The 24606-nt window shown below is 48.8% G+C and overlaps 2 protein-coding genes across 6 annotated transcripts in view; both read left to right on the top strand.

The window, feature by feature from the left end:
- MSRA (methionine sulfoxide reductase A) overlaps positions 1 to 14063 on the top strand; it is a 375450-nt gene extending 361387 nt beyond the window's left edge. The window contains exon 6 of the mRNA XM_059926804.1: positions 13292 to 14063. Within this exon, the coding sequence (XP_059782787.1) occupies positions 13292 to 13456 (165 nt within the window). The 3' untranslated portion in view covers positions 13457 to 14063. The remainder of the gene's footprint in view (positions 1 to 13291) is intronic.
- A 1840-nt stretch (positions 14064 to 15903) lies between these two features.
- The window catches only part of PRSS55 (serine protease 55), a 61573-nt gene continuing 52870 nt past the window's right edge, over positions 15904 to 24606 (top strand). The window contains exons 1-5 of one of the 5 annotated variants that reach the window (XM_059926800.1): positions 15904 to 15996; positions 16096 to 16303; positions 20630 to 20804; positions 21923 to 22150; positions 23859 to 23940. In XM_059926800.1, coding sequence (XP_059782783.1) covers positions 22043 to 22150; positions 23859 to 23940 — 190 coding nt within the window. In that variant the 5' untranslated portion in view covers positions 15904 to 15996; positions 16096 to 16303; positions 20630 to 20804; positions 21923 to 22042. Of the gene's footprint in view, positions 15997 to 16095; positions 16304 to 18261; positions 18326 to 20629; positions 20876 to 21922; positions 22151 to 23858; positions 23941 to 24606 lie in introns of those variants that run through there. The other 4 variants (XM_059926801.1, XM_059926803.1, XM_059926799.1 and 1 more) reach the window with 4 other exon arrangements.

Genomic DNA, 24606 nt, shown 5'->3' with positions numbered 1-24606 from the left:
TTTCTTGAACTAAATTGAAAAAGAAAATTGCTTAAGGTGCTATATGTGTGTGTGTGTGTGTGTGTGTGTGTGTGTGTGTGTGTGTAGAGAGAGATACAGACATTATATACAATATAAAATATGAAACAATATGTTACAGATGTGGAGCCAAGATGCTCATGGGAAACATAGAGTTTCAGGGTAGGGGTTGTGCCTTTGAAATCAAAATGCAACTTTAGAATATATATTCTCAAAACTCAAGAATAACAACAAGTAAATCAATTTAAAAATGGGTAAAAGATCTGAACAGACACTTCACAACAGAAGATATACAGAAGGCAAATAAGAACATTAAAAGATGCTTGACATTATTAGTCATTAGGGAAATGCCAGTTACAACCACACTGAAAGACTGCTACACACCAGTTAGAAGGGCTAAATTAAAAAATAATGGCAATACCGGGTGCCGACAAGATGCGCGCAGTAGGAACTCTCAAACATTGCTGGTGGGAATGCAAAACGCTCCGGAACTTTCTTATCAAGTTCAATGTACATTTGTCACATGCCCCAGCAGTCCCACTCCTAGGGTTTTGCCTAAGAGAATTAAGACTTAGTTCAGACAAGCCCGATACCTGAATGTTCAGAGCAGCTTTATTCATAACAGCCCCAAACTGGAAACAACCCAGATGTCCTTCAGTTGATGAAAGGATGGCCAGACCGCAGTATGTATATACCCGAGAAAGCCCTGCTCTCTCACCTCTGGCTGACCTCAAAGCCCTGCACAGGTAGGGGAATTCCCTGGTGGTCCAGTGGTTAGGACTTGGTGCTTTCACTGCCGGGGGGCCCGGGTTAGGGTTAGGGTTAGGGTTATGGCTAGGCCCAGGTTCAATCCCTGGTCAGTGAACTAAGATCCCACAAGCCCTGCCGTGCAGCCAAAAAAACCCAAAAAGCCCTGCACAAGTAAAGAGAGAGAGAAAAGGCAGAGTTAAAAACCACTGTAGCATTGAAGCTGTGTTTGCTCCAACACACAGAGGGCCAAAGGGTAGAAGTTTCGTTGCTTCCCGACACGTAAGGAACCCTGTGCCCAATCATTAGCTGACCAAGCAGAGACACCAGTGACACACATGAAAGGGAGCACACACTTTACAGAACTAGTCCAAGAAGTCAGCGAACAAATGAACAGCAGCTACAGCAACAAACTGAGGGAGAGGGTAGTCTGATTTTCAGTTACCACTATATTATTTAAGATGCCCAGTTTTCAAGAAGAAATTATGGGACAAACAAAGAAACACGGAAGTAAGACTTACTAGACAAAGACTTTAAATCAGCTATTGTAAATACACTCAAAGAACTAAAGGGAACCACGACTGAAGAATGAAAGGAAAATCTGAGAACAGTGCTTACCGACAAAGAATATCAATAAGGAGATAGAAATTGTATTAAAAAAGAGAGCTAAATAGAAATTGCAGAATTAAATATAACTAAATAGAAATTCAAAGGTACAATAACTTAAGCAGAAACAAAATCACTAAAGGTGCTGAGTTGGTGGAAGAAAGAACAAAGTTAGGTTACTTGGAATCAGAATTGTCCAGTCTGAGCAGTGGAAATGAAAAAAAATAGTCACAACTCTGAGACTATTCTAAAAACCACTGAAGTGTCAACTTCAAAAGGCTGAACTTTATGGTATGTGGACTATATCTCAATAAGATAGTTATCTGAAAAAAAAGAAGCACAGTTTAGAAAAGGCTCTGGAACACATGGCTCAGAGAGACAACATGGGTAACAGAAGGGTGACGTCCTAGTTGAATCCTCTCGTTTTACCGTTGGGGAAACGGAGGCGCAGACCCAGACAGGTGAAACAAGCTGCCTAGTGCTTGAGGTGTGATGACAGGAACTCTTTACCCGTTTTACAGTCATGGTGACCAGCCAGCCCAACTGACCGCAGACTTCCCTAGTTCTAACACTGACAGCCCCGCATCCTGAGAAGCCCCTGGTCCTGGGCAAATCAGGATGGTTCAGTTCACGCTGGGACAAATATTCTTTCCTGTGGCTCTGAATCCCTTAAATTCATACGCAAATGAGAGATGGTGGTACTCAGGAAAGTTCCTTTGCCTTGCTGAACTCAATGTTCTAAACTTAAGCAGCTGGCATTTTGCTTTAAGTTCTTTTCTATTCAACCTTTCAGAATGAAGGATCTTTCCTTTTAAAGATAAATCTGCATTTCATCCACAAGGTGAAAGCCAGTGTCCTTGGCTTCCTTGAAAAGTGACAAGTGGATTCTTTTGTATACTAAACGCTAAGGATATAACAGAAACAGAGGTTGTCGTTAATTGATTTCAGATATGAAAAAGCAGATGATAACCCCTTAGAGATATATTCAGAGGAGAGGGGGAGAGATCCATTTCCTGTAAAACTAAAAGCCATGAAAGGAAAACTTGTATAGGAAAAGTCACTTGAATTCCATTTCAAAACCAGCAGACCTCAAAGGCAAGGGAAAGCAGCAGTCCTTGAACGTGTGACGGATGTCGGTCCCCTCGTGGCTGGCGGAGACGCTGCCGAAGCCAGAGCAAATGGGCAGTGGCACGTTTCAGCCACACAGCTCTGCGCCTCTCCCCCTGGCCTGCAGCTGGGGTGCCCAGCTCAGCCCCCCTCCTTTCCAGGCCAGGGCTGCCACCCAGCCCAGCCTGACACGGGGCTCCTCCTCTCAAGGCACTCAGTAGAAAATGAGGAAGGACCCAGTTCCTCTTGCCCCCAGGAAATGGTGCTTGGAAGTTATAAGGTATGGGGAGGTGAAGGACGACAACTGAGTCGTGGAAAAATGAGCAATAGCCACCTCCTTCCCATCGTCCCCACCTTGGCTCACTTTGCCTTAAAGCCGTGGCCGCGGCCAAGCAGATGGAACTGAGAGGCATCTGCCGGCTTTGCCTTCCTCTAATCCTGTAGAGTGTGTCCACGTGTCCCTGTGATTGCAGGGCAGCGGATGGACAGAAAGTGTGTAGCTGGGTTACCTTAAATGGGAGCAAACAGAAAAATAGGCCATAAACTTGATGCCTCCAAAGGCCTCTCCCCCCATCCGCTTTCATCTCTTCCTGCTGTTCAGCTGAGCCCCTTTCAGCTTTCGCCCGCTCCCCATCCAGGCCCTTCAGCACCCCTCAAATATGCCTCATGACCCCCGCCCTCCGGGTACTCGGAGCAGACCCATCACTGCCCTCACAGCCACCGTCGTGAGATTCCCACATCAGCATCCACCTCCTTCAGGAGCCCTCTTCCCAGCTGGACTGGTCTTTCCTTCCTCCACAGCCTCAATGGAGTCTGCACCTCCAGTGTTCCAGCACATTCCCTCTGCCTTCACGTGCAGGTATGACCTGTCTCCTCTAGCTGAATTCTGACCTCCTGATGTTGGACAGTGGTCCTCTGCACTCCCCAGCCTGTGGGCCTGGCTCCCATTTTGCCACCTGTCAGCCATCACTCCGCACCCTCAGGCCATCCCATCCTCATCATGTGACCCGACTCCCTGCCTAAACCATAAACTCCTTGAACGCAGGGAACTTTTCTTCCTCAGTCCGGCCTCACAAGCACCTGCTACGTGTGATTGCTCGCATGCCCGTCATTATTCCTACTTTAGCGATTGCTTTATTCACCTCTCTATCCCTAATGTCTAGCACAGTACATGGCGCCTAGCAAATGCCCCACCATGGTTGCTGAAATTAGTTAATTAAGTCAAATTGGAGAGTTAAAAAAAACTTATTTGCGGGTAAGTTGCACGACTGGCTCACGTGAGCAGTGCCTGCCTTCCCGGATCTTTCAGCATCACACCCCGCACCAGGGAAAACCCGGGTCTGTAATAGAGGAGATAGAGTATTCCGTGTGGGGACTTGCTCCAGATTGTCACTGCCTCACAGCAGGGCCAGCTGGGAGCAGTGCCGCTGCTGTGGCAGAGGGGAAGCACGGAGCTCATGCTGGTGCCGGACGGTTTCTTTCCAGGAGGAACGTGAGTCCCTTCCTCTCACATCCTGGTGATCAGAGCAAGTCACACGGGCAACCTGACATCAAGAGGGAGGGCAAGGGATGCTGGTGACCATGAACGCAGCCTTCCATGCTTGTCTGCTAGAGCACAGTTTCTCAAATCCATGCACGTGGATCGCCTGGAGACGGTTTTAAAACTCAGATCCGGATTCAGTAGGTCCGGGAAGGGGGCCAGATTTTGCATTTCGAACAAGCTGCTGGCCCATCGTCCGCACTCTGAGGACCAGGGGGAAAGCTTCAAATCCTTACTGGACAAACCAAACTCCTTCCCTGTCCCCTTCTCTGCAGAGACAGAACTCGGCTCGTAGCTCTATCATTTTGTGTTGCAAACCAAGAAAAACCTCTTTGCCAGTCAGCAGACACTTGTGGTTTACCTCACAGGCAAGGGGGACACAGAGGAATAAATAATGAAAGTCATTAATAGCTCAACACAACTGCAGAGTCTGGGGAGGGATAGAGCACAGGATGCTGCAGCTGTTCTAAGAAGCCAGAATCCTTCCATCCAGAGGCCACCATTTGCATAAGCAGGTTTGGTAAATGGACCAAATTAGACCTAATTGTGTCACCTCTCTGTCTCCTGTGCCTCCCATGGTTTCACGGAGCTGGGAAGGGTCAGTGCAGCTCTGACTGGGCCTCATAGAAGCTTCAGCCCCATCGAGCACCCTCCTCGTCCGTGTCACGTCTCTGTGTCAGGATCTCCTGCTCGCCCTTGCAAGGGCTGACGGCCACTGAGGCGTTGCAGGGGGTGGTGCTCATGGGCCCAGCGCCTGGAGCTCCTGTTGTCCCAGGGTCCTCCCTGGCACCGGAGGCGGGCAGCCTGTCCACCGCCTCCTTGTGGCTGAAGCTGAACCACTGTGGGCAGTGGCAAACCTGCTCCCCACGCAACTGCAGTTGCATGGTGCTGAGCTGCCAACACACGTGCCTCTGCTCAGCTCAGAAGAGATGCTGTTTTTCTTTCGAGTGGTTTTATTTAAAAGCCATGCCAGTCACTTTATATCCTTTCTCCGAAGTTTTGATTGATGGCAATCTGGTCGGCCAGAAGCTGCCAATGGAATAAAACTGCTGACTTGGGCATTGGCATTGGCTGAGCTTATTAAACCTGCACGGGTGTGTGGGGTGTGTGTGTGTGTGCACGCATGCACGCGCAGGATGGAAACATAGCACGGAATTCGATGGAGTTAGATCTGGAACGAACTGAAGGGCCCTCAGTTCAGAAGGGCAAAGTAGGAACCAAGGAGGGGCTGTGCCTGTATATGCTCCCTGCTGCCACTAGAGGGCAGAGTGCAGGCCAGCATCAGGGTCTCTTGGGTCCTGCCGGGAGCCTTTTCCTCTAAAGGAGAGCTGGTTGGCCTTCGGGGCAGCAGTCTCAGGTTGATCTGTTAAAAGCCAAACCAAACCCTAATTTCCTGTGGGCTCAGTATCATAAACTGGATTTCAGTTCTAGGACACTACTTTCTTACCATTAAAATATCTTTAAAAAATGATCATAAAATAAAATGAAACACACTTACACTTTACAAATAATTACATAAAAACCGAACACTTAAGGTAAGGCTAATTTCTTTTGGTGGGTGGAGGAGACGGGGTTTGATCAGACTTAATGAGGGTTTAAAAAATATGCATCTGATGAGGGTTGAACTCATCAGGTACCTTCTCCCTTCCTGATGACTTTCTCATTGTCAACAGAGCCATTTCTCATTGGGCCTTCAAACTGCCTTGAAAATGCTCATTGCCCGTTGGACATGCCGCCGGCATGTTCCAGCGCCCTAAGAAGGGGGGGTGGGCAGTTGCCGTGATGACTTTTTGTGTCCAAAGGTTCTGAATACAGGGCCCACGGGTGGACTCCAAAGGGTCATAAGATACTTTGAAATTATAAGCAAATATTTGATCATGAGTTTATGTGGGAAGAATGTCCATAGTGTTTATCAGATCCTCGAGGGAATCCATGACCCGCCCCCCAAGATGTTAAGATCCACTCTCATGAATTGGGGTTTATTTTTATGATGATATATTTTCTAAAAAGAGAAGGTGTCCATAGGTCACTCCATCTAACATGGGAGTTGAATGTATATCACTTGGCATTCTCATGTGCACTTGTATTCACATACGTGTGAGGACACACTCACATGCAAATGTGTGCATACATCCTCACCCACACACGTGTGTACACACACGTGTGCCAGTGTCTCTAGAGCCACCCCCCTCACCCCTCCCTGTCCTGCTCTGTAGAGTTCCAGCTCAAGGTTCCTGGTGGGTTCATACTGACCTTCTGTACCTCAGACACGTGTGTGGCAGGACAGGGCAGACTCAGCTCCCTGGGGTCTCACCCATCCTGTATTTCCAAATTCCAGGGACAGTATGTATGTGGGAAGGAGCATGAAATCCAGAGCCAGACAGATCTGGATTCTTATCCCAGACCCACCACCAACTCTCCAGGCACATGAATTTGAGCGTGATTCTTAACCTCTTTGAGTTTCCTTGTGGGTGGAGTCAGAATAACTATTCCCCCACCCCTACAGGATTCCTAGCATGATGAAATGAGAAAATGAAAGACAGGGCGTCCTAAGCTTGCGTCTGCCCCTTTGGAGGGCCCTGCAAGCCCCTCCTCTGACATCCATCAGAAAATCAATGTGGAGCCTAGCATTTAACATGCAAACTCTGCTTTCCTGACACTTCGAGTAGGTCTTCTGCCATCTCTTGGAATCAGGTGATACTTGGAAAGTTTGTGGAACTCAGTATTTTGTGGGGGGTCATTTATCCCTCAGAGTGGATGAGAGGCAGGCAATGCCAGCTGTCTATCAGGGGGCCTTAGAGGAGCTCTCTGATTGGCCCTCCGTCTTTACAATGCAGTCATTGATAGGTGGCATCAGTTGAGGTGGGACAAGATAAAGAATAACCGAACCACACGTTTGCAGCAAGTCTTTTTACTGTTGAACTCCTTTTGCACTTCCTTGGAGGAGATTAACGTTAAAACAGCAGGCAACTGATAAAAACAAGCCAGGAAGGATCTGTGTAACTGTCATGGGGTGGGCTTGTCATGCAGCAAGCTGTGTTATTTGACAGCTAAAAAAAAGCGATGAGAAGCAACCAAGTGTCCATTGATGGATGAAGGGGTAAACAAAATGGGATACATACATACAACAGAATATTATTCAGCCTTGAAAAGGAAGGAAATTCTGACACAGGCTACAACATGGATGAACCTCAAGGACATTATGCTGAGTGAAAGAAGCCAGTCACAGAAGGACAAACACTTTAGGATTCCATTTATGAGTACCTAAAATAGTCAGATTTACAGAGACAAAAAGTAAAATGGTGGGTATGAGGAACAGTGGGGAGGGAGGAATGGGGAGTTGTTATTTAATGGGGACAGAATTTTAGTTTTGCAAGATAAAAAGTTCTGGAGACTAGTCACGCAACAATGTGAATGTACAAAACACTACTGAACTGAATACCTGAAAATGGTTAAGATGGAGAATTTGAAGTTTATGTGCATTTTCCCACAATTTTAAAGAAAGTCAGTGAGATGACCAAGAAATATGTCACATGTTTTGAGTTCCAGGGATGTGAGCAGGGTGGGGAGAGTATGATCCGAATATAGGTGTCTAGGTCTCTTTTGGATCTTTTGAAATAGTGACCTGTCCCTCCCTAAGGGGAGGGTAGCTCCTTCATCTGGCCACGGTGGTCGTGTAGCAGTGCTGGAAATAGTCAGGGGACGGGTTCTCGTCCTGTCACTGATGAGTGGCTCTGGGCAAGCCTCCTCTCTGCCTGCGCCCTGGTGTCCTGCGCTGAGACATGAGAGGATAATTCTCCCCTCTTCAGTCAGTGAAAGCCTCGCGTGGACTACGGCGCGTGCGCAGGCCCTTTGGAGACACCGCAGTTCAGGGCGAACACGAGGACTGGGGATTGGGGCCGCTTCTCTGCCCTGATGCGCCTCTCGCCCTACCTGTTGGTGCTCCAGCGCGGCCTGCACTGCTGTGGTCTCCAGGGTGGCCTCAGAGTCTGTCGTTTCCACGCAATACGCTGAGTATCCCTGGGCACCTGGAGGATCTCAGCGACGCTAACAGTGAGCTTGTTAGCGGGTTGCAGTAAGCAGAAAGGTCACGTGTTCATTAATTTTATTAAAAGAAAGGCTTCCTGCCGGCAGCCCTGGAAGGGTGGGTTGGGCCCAGGACACTCCCGCTGGCAGAACATCTGTAAGGGAACGGCCTGGCCACCTCCTCCACAGGCTGGGGCTGGAGACACCGCTTGGGAGCTGGGAGCTCTGCCCCAGCTTATTGACCCCCCACCTCTTTTTCCTGCTCCACAGAGATGGGCTGTGCAGCTGTAGAAGTAGGGCGTGCCCGCGGGTGGAGATGGAGGCCTGCCTAAGGAGGGCAAGATGGTAGGCTCCTTTCCCCCAGGGTGGGCATTGATGGGAAAGTAGGTCAGGACTACCACGTAGTCAGAATGTGGCAGGATGCTCTGCGCCATCTTGGACTCTCATCATAGCACATTGAGGGAAGTATTGTGCCCATTTTACAGATAGAAAAGCTGCTTCCGGGAAGAAAATGGTAAGAGAATAAAGGCATAGGAGGCTTCCTGGGGCCATCTAAGAAAAGGGTGAGGTAAGAGTCTGTGAGAAAAGCATCTGATCAGTTCCACTAGGCACCCCTCCCACAAGAGATCCTGAGCCAGGTGTCACACTGATGTGCGTTATTTCACGTTAGACCCCACTTACTTCCTTCTTAAAAATCAGCAAAAAAAAGTAAAAATAAAAATAAAATGCAACAAACAAGGAGCTCTAGATAACTGTTTTGGCGTCAACAAGAGTGGAAGGTAGAAAAATGAGGGCCGGGGGTGGGGGGCAGTTAGGCCCGGTAGCTCCTGCTCGGGGGCTGGTCCTGGTGAGGAACCGAGCAGAGCAAGCGGGCGTGGAGGGCTGCCTTTCTGAGTGGCAGTGGGTGAACAGCCCTGGAGCCTGGAGTGACGAAGGATGAGTTGGGCCTGGGGTTTGACCAGCGAGAGAGGGTGTTTCCTGGAGGCATGTGACGGGGGTTTGGGCCATCTGCGGGGGTCACTTTGACCTCACGCTCTGCACTCCGTTTCAAAGGTGGCTCTGTAGAGTCTGAAGGAAGAACACAGAGTCTCCTGGGGCGACGTCAGCCCGGTCTGGAGGCAGGGCCCGCTAGCCTGGGGGCCCCCAGGGATGCATCCTGAGAGGTTGGCTGTGCTTGAGGCCAGAGCGTTTGCTGCAGCTGCTTTCAGCTCTTTATCTGCCATGATTTTCCTATGGGCAGCCCACTCTCATGGGTACAGCTTCCTTTTTATAAGATACCAGGAACCTCTGTGGGTGATGTGATTCATCATTTCTATAATCAGGACTGGCCTGTCATCGGTGTGGTCCCTGTCGTGGACGATGGGGGAGGCCACACGTGTTCCAGCTCTCCTGACACTCCCTTCCCTCTCACGCGAGTGGGCAGGTGAGCGGGAATGATGCGAGGATTGGGGTAGCCTTCCATCTGCCCTAATTCATGAAGGAAGAGTAAGCTACAAACAACGACACAGCTGTTATCAGTCACAAATTACTTATGACACCCCCAGTAACTGATTGGGGACCTGGCGTACGGAGATGCTGTAGGAGAAGGGTCTGGAGACTGAGGTGCACCCATCAACACCAGCACAGCTTGGGCATGAGGCCAGATTGACCACTGGACTTCGGGGGCCAGAGGGACCATCTATAACCCGGTCTTCATCGCCCACCTCCTGCTGCTCCGCCATCACCTCAGTCACCCCCGCCCCCAAAGAGTGAAAGGGCTTTTTCAGGAGCTGCAGGTGATGCTGAGGCCATCCTTCTGTGGAAGATGATTGGCCGTCTCTCCACGGACACGGCCGCTGCAACGCATGGTCTAAAGAGTAAACCCATCCTGGGGAACTGGCCGAGAGTCTGTGACAAGGAAAGTGACGGACAGACTCAGCTTCCTGGTCCCCGAGCTCCTCCTCGCTGCTCCTTCCCAGGTCCCCAAGGAGGTGCTTTGGCTTGAGGCAGCAGCAGGGACACAGGTGGAAACCCGAAGGTTAAGAGGAGCGCCAGGAGATCCCCAAGACTCGTTCACTCATTTCTTATATTGATACATTAAGCACTGAGATGAGGTAGAGAAACAAGACAGTCCATACTGTCAAGGAGCACACGGTCCAGCAGCACGTGTAATGCCAGAGGGGAGTGGAAGTGGATAATTACGATGCGACGTCTCAAGCGCCATAAGGGGTGGTAGTGTCGTGGGAGCCTAGAAGATGGAGTAACTTCAGCCCTAATGAATCAGGAAAGGTTTTATACAGGTGGGGACGTTTGACCTGTGTCCTGAGAGGTGGGTAGGAGTTTGTGCCATAGAGAAGAGGGAACATTCTAAGGAGGTCGTGTGCAAGGGAATGGAATGTTCAGGAAATATGTAGGGGTCAACACGGCCCAAGAAAATAGTACACAGAGAAGGAAAGAAAAGAGCTAGAAAATGGGGAGGGAGTGAGGCTGAGGAGGTGGGGTGGGACCCAGCAGGAAGAGGGAAGGGCCTGCAGGTTCTCCCAGGGATCAGGGTTTAAGGAGGAGCTCTTACCAGCATCCGGCTCTCCCAGCAGCTCTAGGGTGTGTATGTGTGTGTGTGTGTGTCCCTCCGGATGCCAGTGAGGAAGCAGAGGGCCGGGGCTCTGGGAAGGAGGGAAATAGAGACAAGATAGGGTTTTCGTTCTCCCACTTCCTCTGTTTTACATCCAGTTTCTTTTGGGCGCTTTTGTCCCCTTTCCCCAGTTTCAGAGCGAGGTTGAGGACAGCCCCGTGCTAAGTGAGGCCTCAGCCTGGAGGCTGCTGGCCCAGTGCACGGGGGCGACGTCCACCGCAGAGCAGACGTGGCCAGAATGTCCCAGCCTAATGGGAAGTGCAAGAGGGCAGCGTGTGGGTCTGTCTCCTGCGGGTTTTCATCGCTTTTTAGTCTCGGTTTTTCCTGCCATCTGGTGGTGGAGCCTGGTACTGCACGCCCCCTCCCCACACCTCCCTTCCCGCTGCTCCCAGAAGGATGCTGCCCTGGGGTGGTCGTGGGCAGGGGTCGCTCGGAGCCGGCGTGAGAGGGGGAGGGGAGCCGGGAAATAGCGCCCACTGGCGCCGGCCTCCCTGCCTCGGGGAAAAGAAGCTTCTGGAGACGGCGGCTGCGGCCTCCAGGGCCTCGGGAAGGCCGTCCTTGTTCGTACCAGGAGGATGGCCGTTTGTGAGGGAGACAGATGCGGGCAGGCGGGAGGGCGGCGAGTGGGGAGGAGGCCCGCGGAGAGGACTCGCCGGGATGAGGTCAATCCCGACCCGAAGTCTGACCAGACAGTTAACCAGTCCCGGGTCCTCGTGCTCACGCAGGTTCTGGTTCCGGAAAACATTCCTGGCACTAAACGCCATGTTCATCGCGGTTCATCACAGAAACAGAAAGTGTTGGAGATATTTTAAGCGGGGCGGGTTTCACAAAGGGAATTTGGTGCTTCCAGAATCATTTGAAAGGCTGTTGGAGTGAAGGTCAGGGAACAGCACCTCTGGATTTCAGGGTGCCCGGAAGTTACAGAAGTGGCTGGAAATCATTGCGATGGCTTTGACTGCCCGCAGCACGGGAGTGAATGATTCTCAGGGGCAGCTGTCAGAGCCCCAGGTCTGCTCTCTGCCGTGCTCGTGCCCGTCCCCACAGCTGCACCTGGCCGATAACAGCTTCTCCGTGGATTTACCCGCCAGCTGTCACGTGCCCTTCTCCCGTCAGTGGGATCTAAACCGGGGCGCGGCTGGCGGTGAGATGTGGCAAATGCAGTTTCCCAGCTTGCAGCCAATGCAATAGCAGGGCGAGCCGAGGATGTCAGGGGCCAAGACGCAGTATCGGACACAGACTTTTAAATATGGACGATAATAACAGCATCAATACTTCCTTCAGACGGCTGCTGTGAGGCTGAAGTTAACCCAGAGCGTGGCATGTGGTAAGCCCTCGATAATTGCTCGCTTACAAAAAACTGTCAAAACTGAAGTCAGAATGGCTCCCCATTCTCCTTTCTAACCCTTGTAAGGAAACTGGCCGCCTCTGAGCTGCGGGGTCCAACCCGCCCGCCTTAGTGAGGATCCTTCCTTTACCCCTCCTGGGCCTGTCTGGCGTCAGATCCGCAGTCAACCTCATTCTGGCTCAGAGGGCTGGGAGGAGATTCAGGAAGAAGGTGAAGGTTCTCAGGGAAAATCAGTGACTCGTGCTGAGTATTAAATTGGATTCCCTGTGCTGTGCCGATTTGAGGACTTCATCTTAAATGGACCGACGACGGTCAGAGCCTGGTCAGTTCCGTCATGAAAACACAAGTTGGGGCTCAGCCGCGCACCCCTGTCCAAAATGGAATCAGTGAACCCGGGTCGAGTCTCTGCGGCCTTGCACTCAGATACCCCGAGCAGCCTGTACCGGGAAAGAATTAGGGCACAGCTGAAACCCAAAAGGGAAAGGAAACGGGCTAAGATCCACGGGGAACAGTGACTAGTTCTTCATCCGTCTCCTGCCCCAAATAGCTCCGCTCTCCTCCCCCACTGGTGTTTACATGTGTTCCTTGCCTGGCAGCAGATGCCACCGGGCCTTAAACTGGGTCACAGCGGGCGGTGAGGAGCCGACCAGGCCCTCAGGCCACGTCCTCCCCTGCCCTCACTCCCCAGAGGCTCCAGGCTGGAGTGGCAGAGCCCGGACCCCAGGTGGCCCCTGCCCTCCAGGGCATCCTGGCAGGGTCCCTGCTGCCCAGAGCCACAGCCGGCGAGGGGGATCCTGCGTCCAGCCTGTGAGGGGGCAGAGGGGTCGGCGCTGGGTGCGGCTGCAGCCTCCCCGCCCCCTCCTGCCCTGCCATCCCCTCTCACCGCGGCCGGGCGCGCATCCCCTCAGGGACCCCAGCCGCCCCCGGGCAGCCGGGAAGCCACACGGCCCTGCTGCTTCCCCTGGAAACAGGGTGGCTTCACACAGACCCACAGGGCCCAAACCAGGGCTCCCGACACCCACGGGGGCAGAGGTGGTGTGGAGGGTAGAGCATAACTTACAGTCAGAACCAAACCCAATCAAACCCAACCCGGATTTCAGACCCCAGCGCCCTGGGGCCCACGAAGGGAGATGGTTGCCCAGAATAACCCAGCAGGGAAGCGGCCGAGCCCGGGCCCCGAGGACCACTGCACCCCCCAGCCACGTGTCTCCCCTCCCGTCCTGACCTCCTGGCCCTCCTCCTTCCCAGGATCCCTGCGCTTCGGGTCCTGATGGCGCCTTTCCCTCCACAGGTTCTGTCAGAGCACGGCTTTGGCCTGATCACCACCGACATCCGGGAGGGACAGACTTTCTGCTACGCGGAGGATTACCACCAGCAGTACCTGAGCAAGATCCCCAACGGGTACTGCGGCCTTGGGGGCACCGGAGTGTCCTGCCCGCTGGGTATTAAAAAGTAATTTCTTCCCACATGGTCAGCCCTTGAGGTCACAGCAAAAATGCTTCCAACAAATCGGGCAGTTCTTTTGTGGTTCATTCACATCAGTTGCTTTTTGAAGTACACAAAGGCATTCATAAAAATCTGGTTTATTGAGGTATAATTTACAGGAAGTGCAGTGGCAGGTTGATAACGTGTAATTTAATCTTCTAATAAGTTATGGTGGGAGGAGAGGTGTGAAATCTTTTGGATCATTTGGTGTCTGAATGAGAATAGTGAATAATTAGTGTTCACCCTTCTTGTGCCTGGGTGCCTGCCATGGATGCTAGAGAACCAAGCTGGGAGGTTGTCGGAGGAGATAGGGCATCCTTTATCTGTGCCCTGTCTCACCTCGCAAGCCCTCCTGCCCTCCGGTGCCTTCAAATCTGCAAACATTTGTAGCCACAATGAGTCGTTCACTGAAATACTTTGCTCAGCTGATCCTATATTTGTGTAAAGGGCTTTCTCACTCTTTTCGGCCCTCCTCGTGGCAGAGAAAAGATGTGAGTTAGCTTGATGAATTTTAACGCTTTGCTCACAGCTATGAGAAATGCTTGTTCTAATAAAAGTCTACAGTCTAATAATACAAACTGTCTGATATCTCATCTGTCTGTTACTTGTTTAGGTAGGATATTTCTAAGTATTGTAAGATAAATTTTAGAGCTCTCAAAGAGCTTGTGAGGGAAAAAGTCTTAAGAATCATTTTCCCCCAAATGGGAAATCTGATTGAAATCTTTAGAAAACAGGTCCACCTCTAGCTCCTTGCAACTTTAGTAATAATAGCTGTTTTCAACACGCCTATTACAACCATCACATCAGGGGCTATTCTAGAGAACAGACACATGGAATCCCTGCCCTTAAGAGTCTTTATATTCAAGACCAGGGGTGGGGGAAGTACACAATAAACAAGTAAACCCATGAATAAGTAAGATAATTGCTGGTCCTGAGAAATGATAGGAAGATGGTGAATAGGGTAAGATGTTAAGTTGTGTCTGGGTGCTGTGGAGTTGTATTCAGAGCTGTGTTAGCCACGCTGGTCAGGGGAGGTGGTGACACGTAAGTTGAGAACCGAATGATCTGAATGATGCAAAGGAGAAACGGACACACGAGTTGGGAGAGGAGAGCGGAGCTCTGGGGGCAGGAGATGGACTAAGAAATAAGACATGGTTCCCCCTGGATATAGCCCATTTCTTTCTTTTCCCTCTTGGAATTCTGCTGTGCCCTAAACACATCAAGAATACTTAAGTGGAGTAGCTATCCCTAATCACTGTCGGCATCCCCACTGTGGTGCTTGAAGGAAAAGCTTTCCAACTACAAGGACCAGGAAGTATAAATGGCCCAAGACAGGGGGGATTTTGTGGTGTTTGAGAAACAGAAAGGCCAGTGGGGCTGGAATAGTGTGAAAGAGGAAGGTATTGGGGAGAAGTATCTCAGAGAGGTAGGAAGAGCCAGACCATGCAGAGTCTTCTAAGGACATGTTAATAGGATTAAAAAATTTTATTCTGATTTATCCCTCCCCCACCCCCTTTCCCTTTGGTAACCGTTAAGTTTGTTCTCTATGTCTGTGAGTCTGTTTCTGTTTTGTAAATAAGTTCATTTGTGTCATATTTTAGATTCCGCATGTAAGTGATATCATATGGTATTTGTCTTTCTCTTTCTGATTTACTTCACTTAGTATGGTCATTTCTAGGCCCATCCATGCTGTTGCAAATGGCATTATTTCATTTTTTTATGGCTGAGTAATATTTATATATATATATATATACATATATATATATATATATATATATATATACACACACACACACACACACACACACACACAGACCCCCCCACACACATCTTCTTTATCTATTCATCAGTTGATGGACATTTAGGTCGCTTCCATGTCTTGGCTATTGTGAATAGTGCTGCTATGAACATAGGGGTGCATGCATCTTTTCAAATTAGAGATTTCTCCAGACATATGCCCAGGAGTGGGATTGCAGGGTCACATGGTAGTTCTATTTTTAGTTTTTCAAGGAACCTCCATACTGTTTTCCATAGTGGCTGTATCAATTTACACTCCCACCAGCAGTGTGGGAGGCTTCCCTTTTCTCCACACCCTCTCCAGCGTTTGTTATTTGTAAACTTTTTAATGATGGCCATTCTGACTGGTGTGAGGTCATACCCCATTGTAGTTTTGATTTGCATTTCTCTAAGAATTAGTGATGTTGAGCGTCATTTCACGTGCCTGTTGGCCATCTGTATGTCTTCTTTGGAGACGTATCTATTTAGGTCTTCTGCCCATTTTTTGATTGGACCGACAAGGGCGTAATTTCCAAAATACACAAATAGCTCATACAACTCAATAACAACAACAACAACAAAACCAGTAAGCCGTGTGTTTCTTTCGCACCTCATCTCTAGGACATTTCTACGTCAGTGATTTCCTGATCCTGGATCTCAGCACTGTTACTCATGGTCTCTGAGAGCCAAAAGCAGCATTTACTGGGGCTCTGAACCAGGTAGAAGCAAAGGAAGGTAAAGAACAAGGACCTTTCTAGGGACCAAGTCTGCAGGTCTCAGGGATGAGCTTACAAATGAAGGGGAATCGAGGAGCTGGAATGTTTCTCATTGCAGGAGCAAAAGAAATGGAAAATGAAAGAAGCTGTGGAAGATACCTGCTTGTGAGAGAGGAAGAGAATAGGCCTTCTGTTTCAGAGATCCTTGGCATACCCCCGCCCCTGTGGAAAGACGCTCCATCCAAACCTTTGGAGAGGCCGCAAGCTGAAGTTGGTGACCTGCCTCTGAGTCCCAGGGGAACCATAGGCCTTTGAGTGGATCCCAGGTATATTTTAAGCGCTCCTATAAGTATATGATTATTTCAGGCACAGCTATTTCGTATGAGAATCCCTCCTTGCAACCTGCACCTCACCTTGACCTTACTCCACAAACTGAGAAGGACACTTGGTTGTGAGGCAATGCAGTGTTTAATCACGGGGATAATAGAAACATCACAAAATACAGTAACAAGGTGGCCCAGGGTGATAGAAGCAAACTGTCCCCGGAGTCCGGTTCATGCTTGTAGGGCCTTTTTAACAGCTTGGTCTCCTTCTCAATCCATGACAGATAACTAGACACCTTCGTGTATACTCCAGGCAGTTTCTTCCGGCCACAGCCCACTCCCCAGCTGACAATGCCCAGCTGGTACCATTTGCTTGTGCTGGGTTTTTTCTGGCAAACCAGAGGCCCCCCACTGTCACCCTAGGAGAGAAGAGTTGTTTGGGAGTGGAAGGGATGGTGGCAAGTTGCTCTTACAGCCTATTGAAGGGTGGGCGCCTGGCACGAGGCACAAAGCACTTATGGTGTCATTGGAGGACGGGTGGATGTTTCTACTTTTGGTTCGGCTCTCCAACAACATGCCTATACTCCCAGCTCTGTGACTATCAGAAAAGGGAGCGAACAGTTTGGTCAAAAGCAATGGTGATGAATGACAATTTGGTCAAAAAATAAATCTCCATCGTCACCATCATCATCATCATCCAGTGACATGCATTCATTCTGATATACCAAGGAGTGGTTTTCTAATCCGTTTTGCCTCTAAGCACTTCTTTGTTTTTCAGAATTCTTTCAGTTTCCCCAGAAAGACCTCATTTTGCTCTTTCTGTGTTGTTCACGATAGCAAAAAGTAAAAACTGAAACCCAAAAGCCATTATGCTTTATACTAGGTCATTGGTTGAAGACAGCAGGCATACAGACTGTATATACAGAATGCAAAAAGTACAAAAATTGTGTCAAAATGTTAGATTGTGGTTCAAAACATCAAATTTTAAACAATTTACAAATTTTAAAGCATCATGAAAGAGATTGCCAAATAAGCACAGGTGGAGCAGACATCATTGACATGAAAATGAAGGAATGCACTACCTTTCATGCCCCCAAACCTTTTGGACCATTTAAAATTTTCTATTAAAGAATAATGTATCTTCAAAAAAAAAAGAGAAGAATGTATCTTCATCAAAAAATCAGAAAACTGGGATATGGAAAAAGAACATGAAGAATACCCATAATTATATAAGTAAATTTATATATAAGCGCACACACACGATTGTGTATAAGAAGAATTTTCAGGTAAGATACAGTTAACATTGTTTCTCTGGGGAGTGAACAGGAGAACAATTGTAAGAGGTAAACTTCCTCTTCACTGTACACCCCTCTATACCCCTGGAATTTTCTTTACTGTGTACTGAAATAAATAAGTGAAATAAACAGCATTTCTAATTTCAACCATGCAGAGGCAACTCTTTAGCCAAATGTAACTTTCCACATCCTCATGTATGCAAATACGTACACGTCATTATTATTTTACAGAAATAGGATCAGGCGGTACATAGTGTCTCACAGCTTACAAAGATCTATTTTTGAAAATATTAAGTAACGCATAGAAGAGTCAGAAAGAAGCACCATTTAATAATATGCCAAAAATCTAAATACAAAACAGACAACAACGCCCCCCAAATAGGATATGGGTTTATTTGGTTTTTTTTAAACCAGATTGTTATCATGAACAAATTGCTGTGCCCATCAGCTTCCTTTGAACCAAACTGTTCTTCATCCAGTTCTTTGAAGTCATTGGAAATTCCCATGACCTTTCTTTAAAATGAAGAATTACACTCGCTTCTCTAAGGATGAGGGGATCTATGTGAAAGATGTACAGTTAAGAATTTAAATTTCTGGAGCCAAACAGACCTTGGTTCAGATCCCAGGGTGAATACTTAGTTGAGAGAATGTGAAATTTTTCTTCAGCATTTTGAGGCTCGTTTTGGTGCTGGTGATGACTGTACCTTTCCTGCAGGACCACGGTGTGAAGGTAAGCAAATGACACCTATAAAGCACTATGCCTGGCCCTAATATAGAGCAAGCCTGTACTCACTGGCAGCTCCCACCATTTTTGTGGTTGGTAAACCAGGCACATCTGGGCGGGGCCGTGCTGGGCTGCTGGATTTGGAGCCCTGTCTCTATTGGAACCCAAAAGATGGCTCTCACCCCTGAAGTCAGCGCGCCTTGGTTGGAACTCGGGGTCTGTAATTTACCTTGTTGGTGTGTCCTCCGCAAGGCTGTCAGCTTTCCTGGTCCTCCTATTCCCATCTAAAATAGACCTGCTTCCTAGAGCTAGTTTGACGTATTTGTGGAAGCAGTTTGTATGCTACTGAGCACTGAACAGATGTAAGAGATGATGATGGAGAAAACAATATTCGTAGTGTTTACCATGACCCTCCTCTGCGCCATGCTCCTCTAAATGCTTTTGTGCATTGACTCATTTTATCTTCACAGCAGTCCTAAGAGGACTCTTAGTAGTCCCATTTTACAGATGGGGAAATCTGAAAAGGCACAGGCACAGAGGGGACTCCAGGCAGGGAGTAGAGGAGCTGGGAGGGAAGCTAAGGGAGCCCGCAGCCCTAACCGCTGGCCTGCACGGCCTGCCTTTGGTTACAGAGCATCCCTCCCAAATTCACGTCCACCTGGAACCTCAGAATTCGACCTTACTTGGAAATACGATCTGTGCAGATGTAATTAGTTCCATTAAGATGAAGTCCTACGGGATTAGCATGGGCCCTACTCCAATAACTGGTATCCCTATAAGAAGAGAGAGCAGAGGAGACACACGCATACAGGGGGGAAGGCCTGTGAAGATGGAGGCACCGATTGGAGGGCTGCACCTACAGGCTAAGGAGCGCCCAGGGTTGCCCGCAACCATCAGAAGCCAGAAAAGGCAAGGAAGGACCCCCCCCTAGACCCTCCAGAGGGAGCGTAGCCCTGCCGATGCCTTGATTTTGGACTTCTGGCCTCTGGGAGAGAACACGTTTCTGTTGTTTTAATCCACCTCCTATCCAGAGGAGAAAGAGGGCAGCCAGGTAGCCTGGCACTGTTGGCCAGCTTTCTGGGGCAGCCCCTCTGCAGGCCATGGAGAGGCTATGTTACCTGGCAGGTGTCCTTCCCACCTTGAAGGTCCCCGGCGCACAGCATGCTCTTGGTGAGCAGAGGCATCGTGTGGAAGCACGTTTCCCACTCGATCAGCTGGATGTTGACTTTCCGCAGCGCTGTTTCCGTACTTCGCTTAGGAACTGACCCAAAGAAGAAGCAGATGGGGAGAGGACCCTGAGCTCAACGTGGTCCCTTTGGAGGACCCACCCACATCATGTCTTTTCACCTCAACAACAAGGGAACTGTTCTGTGGCCCCGGCAATGACCCAAATTTGGACTGGGTGAGGAGGGGGTAGGAGGGGTGTCCGGGAGACTCTTGAGCCCACCCTCTGTGAATCAAGAGCTCCTAGGACTGGGTCTGTACTGGATTTCAGCCTCAGTGAACCATTTTCTCACCCTGCCGAGGGTGCCAGGTTCCAGCTAGGGTCCTAAAAAGGAGTTTCATTCAAATCCATGAGGATGTAAAGAGAACCCACGATGACAAGTTCTGTCCTGGGACCCACGGCACAAAAAGATGGGCTTGAAGCTCGTGTCGGGGTCCTTGAGGAGTTCACTGCCTGTGGGCTCTAGCTGAGCCCAACTCCTAGAATGTCCACTTCCGAAGATGGGGGTGTGTTCCTCTTTGTATGTTGCTGAATCCCCGGAGCCTACAACACTGCCTGAATCATAGAGGAGTTTCAAAGAAAATGAGGTAAATGAAGCATGAGGAACTCTAAGTTGAGAAGGTGGCCTTGTTTTTGAAGCTCTCGAAAAGCTTCTAAGAGCAATTCCCAAGGAGGAATCTAACACAGCTCTGAGTTTTGGGACCACGTGGGAATCCATGTAGAGCCATTTGGGTGCCTCCTTGGAAGGGCAGCACCGAGTGGAATGTGACTTTTCCTGCTCTGTTGATTATGGGGAAAGTCACGTTCACCAAGAAGGAAGACAAGAGGACACCATTCTGTGGGCTGGCTGGGCAAACCGGCAGGAGTAGGTTACAGGTTGACTCTAGAAGGACAAATTTACGTTCGGTTTATCCCCTCCTTGGCCTGGATCTGTGGTTTTCAGAGATTTTAGCCACAGAGCCCTTTATCACAGGGGGCGGAACTGGCCCCATCAATTGGAACGGAGCTGCTCTGACTGACACTGGCGTGGACTTCCAGGAGCCCAGCCCCTTTTCCCATTGGTATGTCCCTCCACCTTCCTCCAGGTCACCCTGAAGACTGAACACTTCTGCCTGGCTTTACCCTGAGGCCCTGTTTAGGGTTCCTGTTTCACAATGTGGACCTAAAGCTTGCTCCACGCGCCCAGGGAGGATGTGGCTCCCACGTGGACTGGGCAACAGGGTCATCGTGGGACTTCAACTGAGAACCGGAAGCGCCCAGGTGCACGAGGCAGACCTCCTAAGGCCAGCAGAGCCTCCAGACTTTGCTTCTCATTGCAAACCTCAGCCAAGGTGCCACCCCCACTCCCCGCTGGGCTATAGTAACTTACTAGTAGTGCCCCATCCAGTCACCCAGCAGTTTCTCCATCTCCCTGTGTCAGTGACCTCTGAAAGGCAGATGGGTACCTTCTTGACACCCAAGTTCAGTGGGGATTTGAGCAACAGCAAAGCTATGTCATTAATGTAGAACCAGCTGTCAAAATAATAGTGAGTAATTAGCTCGTCCACTTTTATCTTTGTCAAGTTCTCGGTGTCAGGATTTCCTTTACCATGTACGACCTCCAAGGTAGATCTTGTTCCAAAACAAAAGAAAGAGAAACTAGGTAAGTGGTGGGAGGATGAAAGGTGAGCCTTAGGGGAAAATAACGGCACTCGTGTGAGACTGCGATCCTGAGAGCATCTGCGGCTCTGCACTTGACACTGAGCGCCCAGCCTGCCCTCTGGCCAACCAGCTCTTGCCCTGATGGCTTTTCGCTTGGGCAAATTCACTTGTAAATTTCATCAACAAATGTCTTGGAAGCCATACTATGGCATGAGTCATTGAGGGACTTGACCTTGATTTGCAAGAAAAGCTGACTGGCTATATCACAGACACCTTGGAAGTTTTGCAGAACTATTTTGTAGACAGGGACTCAGACAGCACCTTCCGTCATGCAGCCAGGCCTGGCACCACCCTGCCCTCGGGGCCTAATCCTTCTCTGATTTCCCCAACTCCGTGATCTCTGTCAGCCCACTCTCTCCCTGAGTGAGAGCAAATGCTTAGGAAAGGACTCTCCAGGAGTTTGGGCCAGGACTACATGCACTTAGCAAAATGCTGAGAAGCCCAAGGAACATTTGCTCTGCAGTGTACGTCCCACACAGCAAGCTGTGCAACACCCTAGGAGGAGAACGGTTTCTTTCCACCTGCAAAGTGTGATATTTAACACAGGTGTCTGCCTCCTGGTATTTTGTTTTATGGCTGATGAACGTGAATAATAGGCATGTCGGGGCAAATATTCTACCACACTGGTTTGAAAAACAAATTCTATCTGCAACACTTACTTATTTTTGTTTTTGAAGCAATGGGCTGCGGTTAGAACCCACCACTCACTGAGGATCGATCCCCCACAGAGATGATTCCCACTGTCAAGGATACGCATCTGCCATGGGAAATCTACAGTGTCTGCAGGTACCCCGCCTATGATATCCGAAGCTTCTGACTTCTCAGAACTGTTTATTCTTTGGCCACATTTCACTAAGAGCAGAAAGAAGGAAGAGGGAGGAGAGACCCAGAGCCCAACAGTCAAGGTTGGTTGGCTTGGAAGACACTTAAGTATGATGCCCCTTTCTCACCCCCCCAGCACACAGACAGCAGTGGCTCAACCAGTTTACTACCAGGTGGGAGATCCATCAAACAAAAACAATACCCTCCATGCCTACCAAGGGCACCGCAATTATGAGATTGTACTTTTGGGTGCCTTCACCATAGTTGTGCTTCTTGGAAGGGTGTCCGTCTGAGGGCCTGTGGGGAGGGGCACACAGCCACAAGCCCTGGGGCCGGATCTTGCTCTTGCACCCTAGTAGGGAAGCCCAAGGGAAATTGCCCAGCCCCTCCTTTCCCAACTGATTCCTTTCCTGCATTTTTAATTGTGATTTATGGCACCACTGTGTTTCACCCAATTTTAATTCTAAAGGTAATCCCAATTGCACCTTGAGAGAAATTAAAATTTTGGCATTTCCTATGTGATAGGATTGTTTTGACAGCTTCTAATGGGTTTCCAACATCACCTGAGTAATGGGAAACAATAAACATCATAAAATCTAAAATGTTGAATGCTTACTATTTGCCAGGCACCATTCTGTTTTGTCTAAATTAATTAATTTAATTCTCGTACAAACCTCACAAGATAGTTGAAATTATCATCATCTCATTTTAAAGGGTAGGCCACAAAGGCAAGTTTAAGATTAGGACAACTGGCCAAGACCAACAGCTAATAAGTGACTAAGCTAAGATTTGAACCTAGGCAGTCTGGCTCTGGAGTCTGTCCTCATAACCACTGGGCAAACTGCCTAAGTGTTAACCATACTTATACCCGGGGAGAAAAGTCCATGACGTTCATAATATTTCACAGAAGAGTCTAATCTGAGAGGTGTATCTATTCAAACCGTCTCTGCAGCACACATGGTGCCATCACCACACAACCTCGCCGCTATGTGTGTCCCCACCACACGTCACCGTCAATCACACCGCTCATCACTACGCGTTTTACCGCCACCTTTGCACGTCGGCACCACCACTGCTGCCTGTCATCTCTGCCTTTGGGTTTCTCTCCTCCGACTTCCCTGGCCCTTCAGCTCCCCGGAAGTGCCCTGCTGCTTCCTACCTTGGGGCTCTTCCCCGTGCTCCTGCCAGAAAGAGAGGCTCCTCCCTCATCTGTCTCGCTCCTCTCTGCCTGTTTAATTCCTGTGTATCCCTCATATCTTAGCTCCTTCCTTGCCTTTTAAGATTACACCAGCTGCCCTCAGTATAACTTTCTTACTCAACACCCCACCTTCCCCGCAGGACACTAACAACGGTGACGAAGCATTTGTGAAACTGTTAAAGTCTACTTCCCCCGCTAAATTGTAATCTCTATGAGGGATTCCCATTGCTCCTGTCAAGGAAGACCACACATTGTAAGGAACCTGCAGCCCAATCTCAGATGAAAAGGTTGAATTTTCAGAGCCAACAAGGGAATCTTGGACTTAATATACAATAAAACAATGTTGGATCTCTGGAAAATTTTTTAAATACTTAATTAAAATAATAATTTGTGAAAATTTAAACAAAATTACCAATGATTAGTAGTCAAATTGGATTAATAATTAAAAAGCCCCATATATTAATCTTTTTGCTATATAATGATAGCCACTTACTGAGCACCTACCATGAGTCAGCCTCTGAGTTGTGTGTGTGAGAGACACTTAATAATGCCAGCAAACCTCTGAGCTATGGTTTATTATCCCCATTTCACAGATGAAGAAACAATCTTGGAGAGTTCACGTGATTGCTCAAGACCATTCAGCTTACAAGAGACAGATGGGGATTTTTCGGCCAGGTATGTCTGGTTCTAAAGCCCAGTTGTTTATTCATCTTGCTCGTAGCTTGCATGGTATGTCTATATTTTGACAAATCATCCACTCAATTCTTTGAGAATCTTATTTGGCTAAAATGATGGTATGCGGTTTGGATGATTTCTCTCTAAGGCGAACATCAAACTGGTTGAGATATTATATCTAAAGCATTGATCATTGACTGTATCCTGGAAGGGAGGCTTTCTGAGTGAGGTGGGAAGAAGGTTTCACCTGGAGAGCTATCTGATTGGTGGGCAGTGGCAGTCTGCCATCCTCTGTGTAGAACAAGATGTTCAAAAGAGAACAAAGAGAAAGAGAAAGCAAGATCTGTTAGCAGTTTCTGCTGACGGTTCGGAGGTGTTGGAGCAGCAGTAGGATACCAAGCCAAGCTGGTACTAACAGATGCCTTTAAAACTTAAATGGGTAAAAAGTCGTCTTACACTTGGGGAAAAAAGTGCATGATAACGCATGACACAAAACTGAGCAAGAACTAATATTTAATAGATTACAGAATAGAGATTGAAAACTATCTGATCACATCTGAATCCTGGGCATGAACCATCAGTACTGAACTCAACAAGGACTAGAAATAAAGTCTTGCAACTCCAGTCAAAAAAACTAATAGATCCCAAACTCGAGGTTGTGAGAGG

This window comes from Balaenoptera ricei, chromosome 6 (genome assembly GCF_028023285.1).
Source record: "Balaenoptera ricei isolate mBalRic1 chromosome 6, mBalRic1.hap2, whole genome shotgun sequence".
NCBI classification, from domain to species: Eukaryota; Metazoa; Chordata; class Mammalia; order Artiodactyla; family Balaenopteridae; genus Balaenoptera; species Balaenoptera ricei.
The sequence above is the reverse complement of the archived record's forward strand: the minus strand, read 5'-3'. Positions and strand labels throughout refer to the sequence as shown.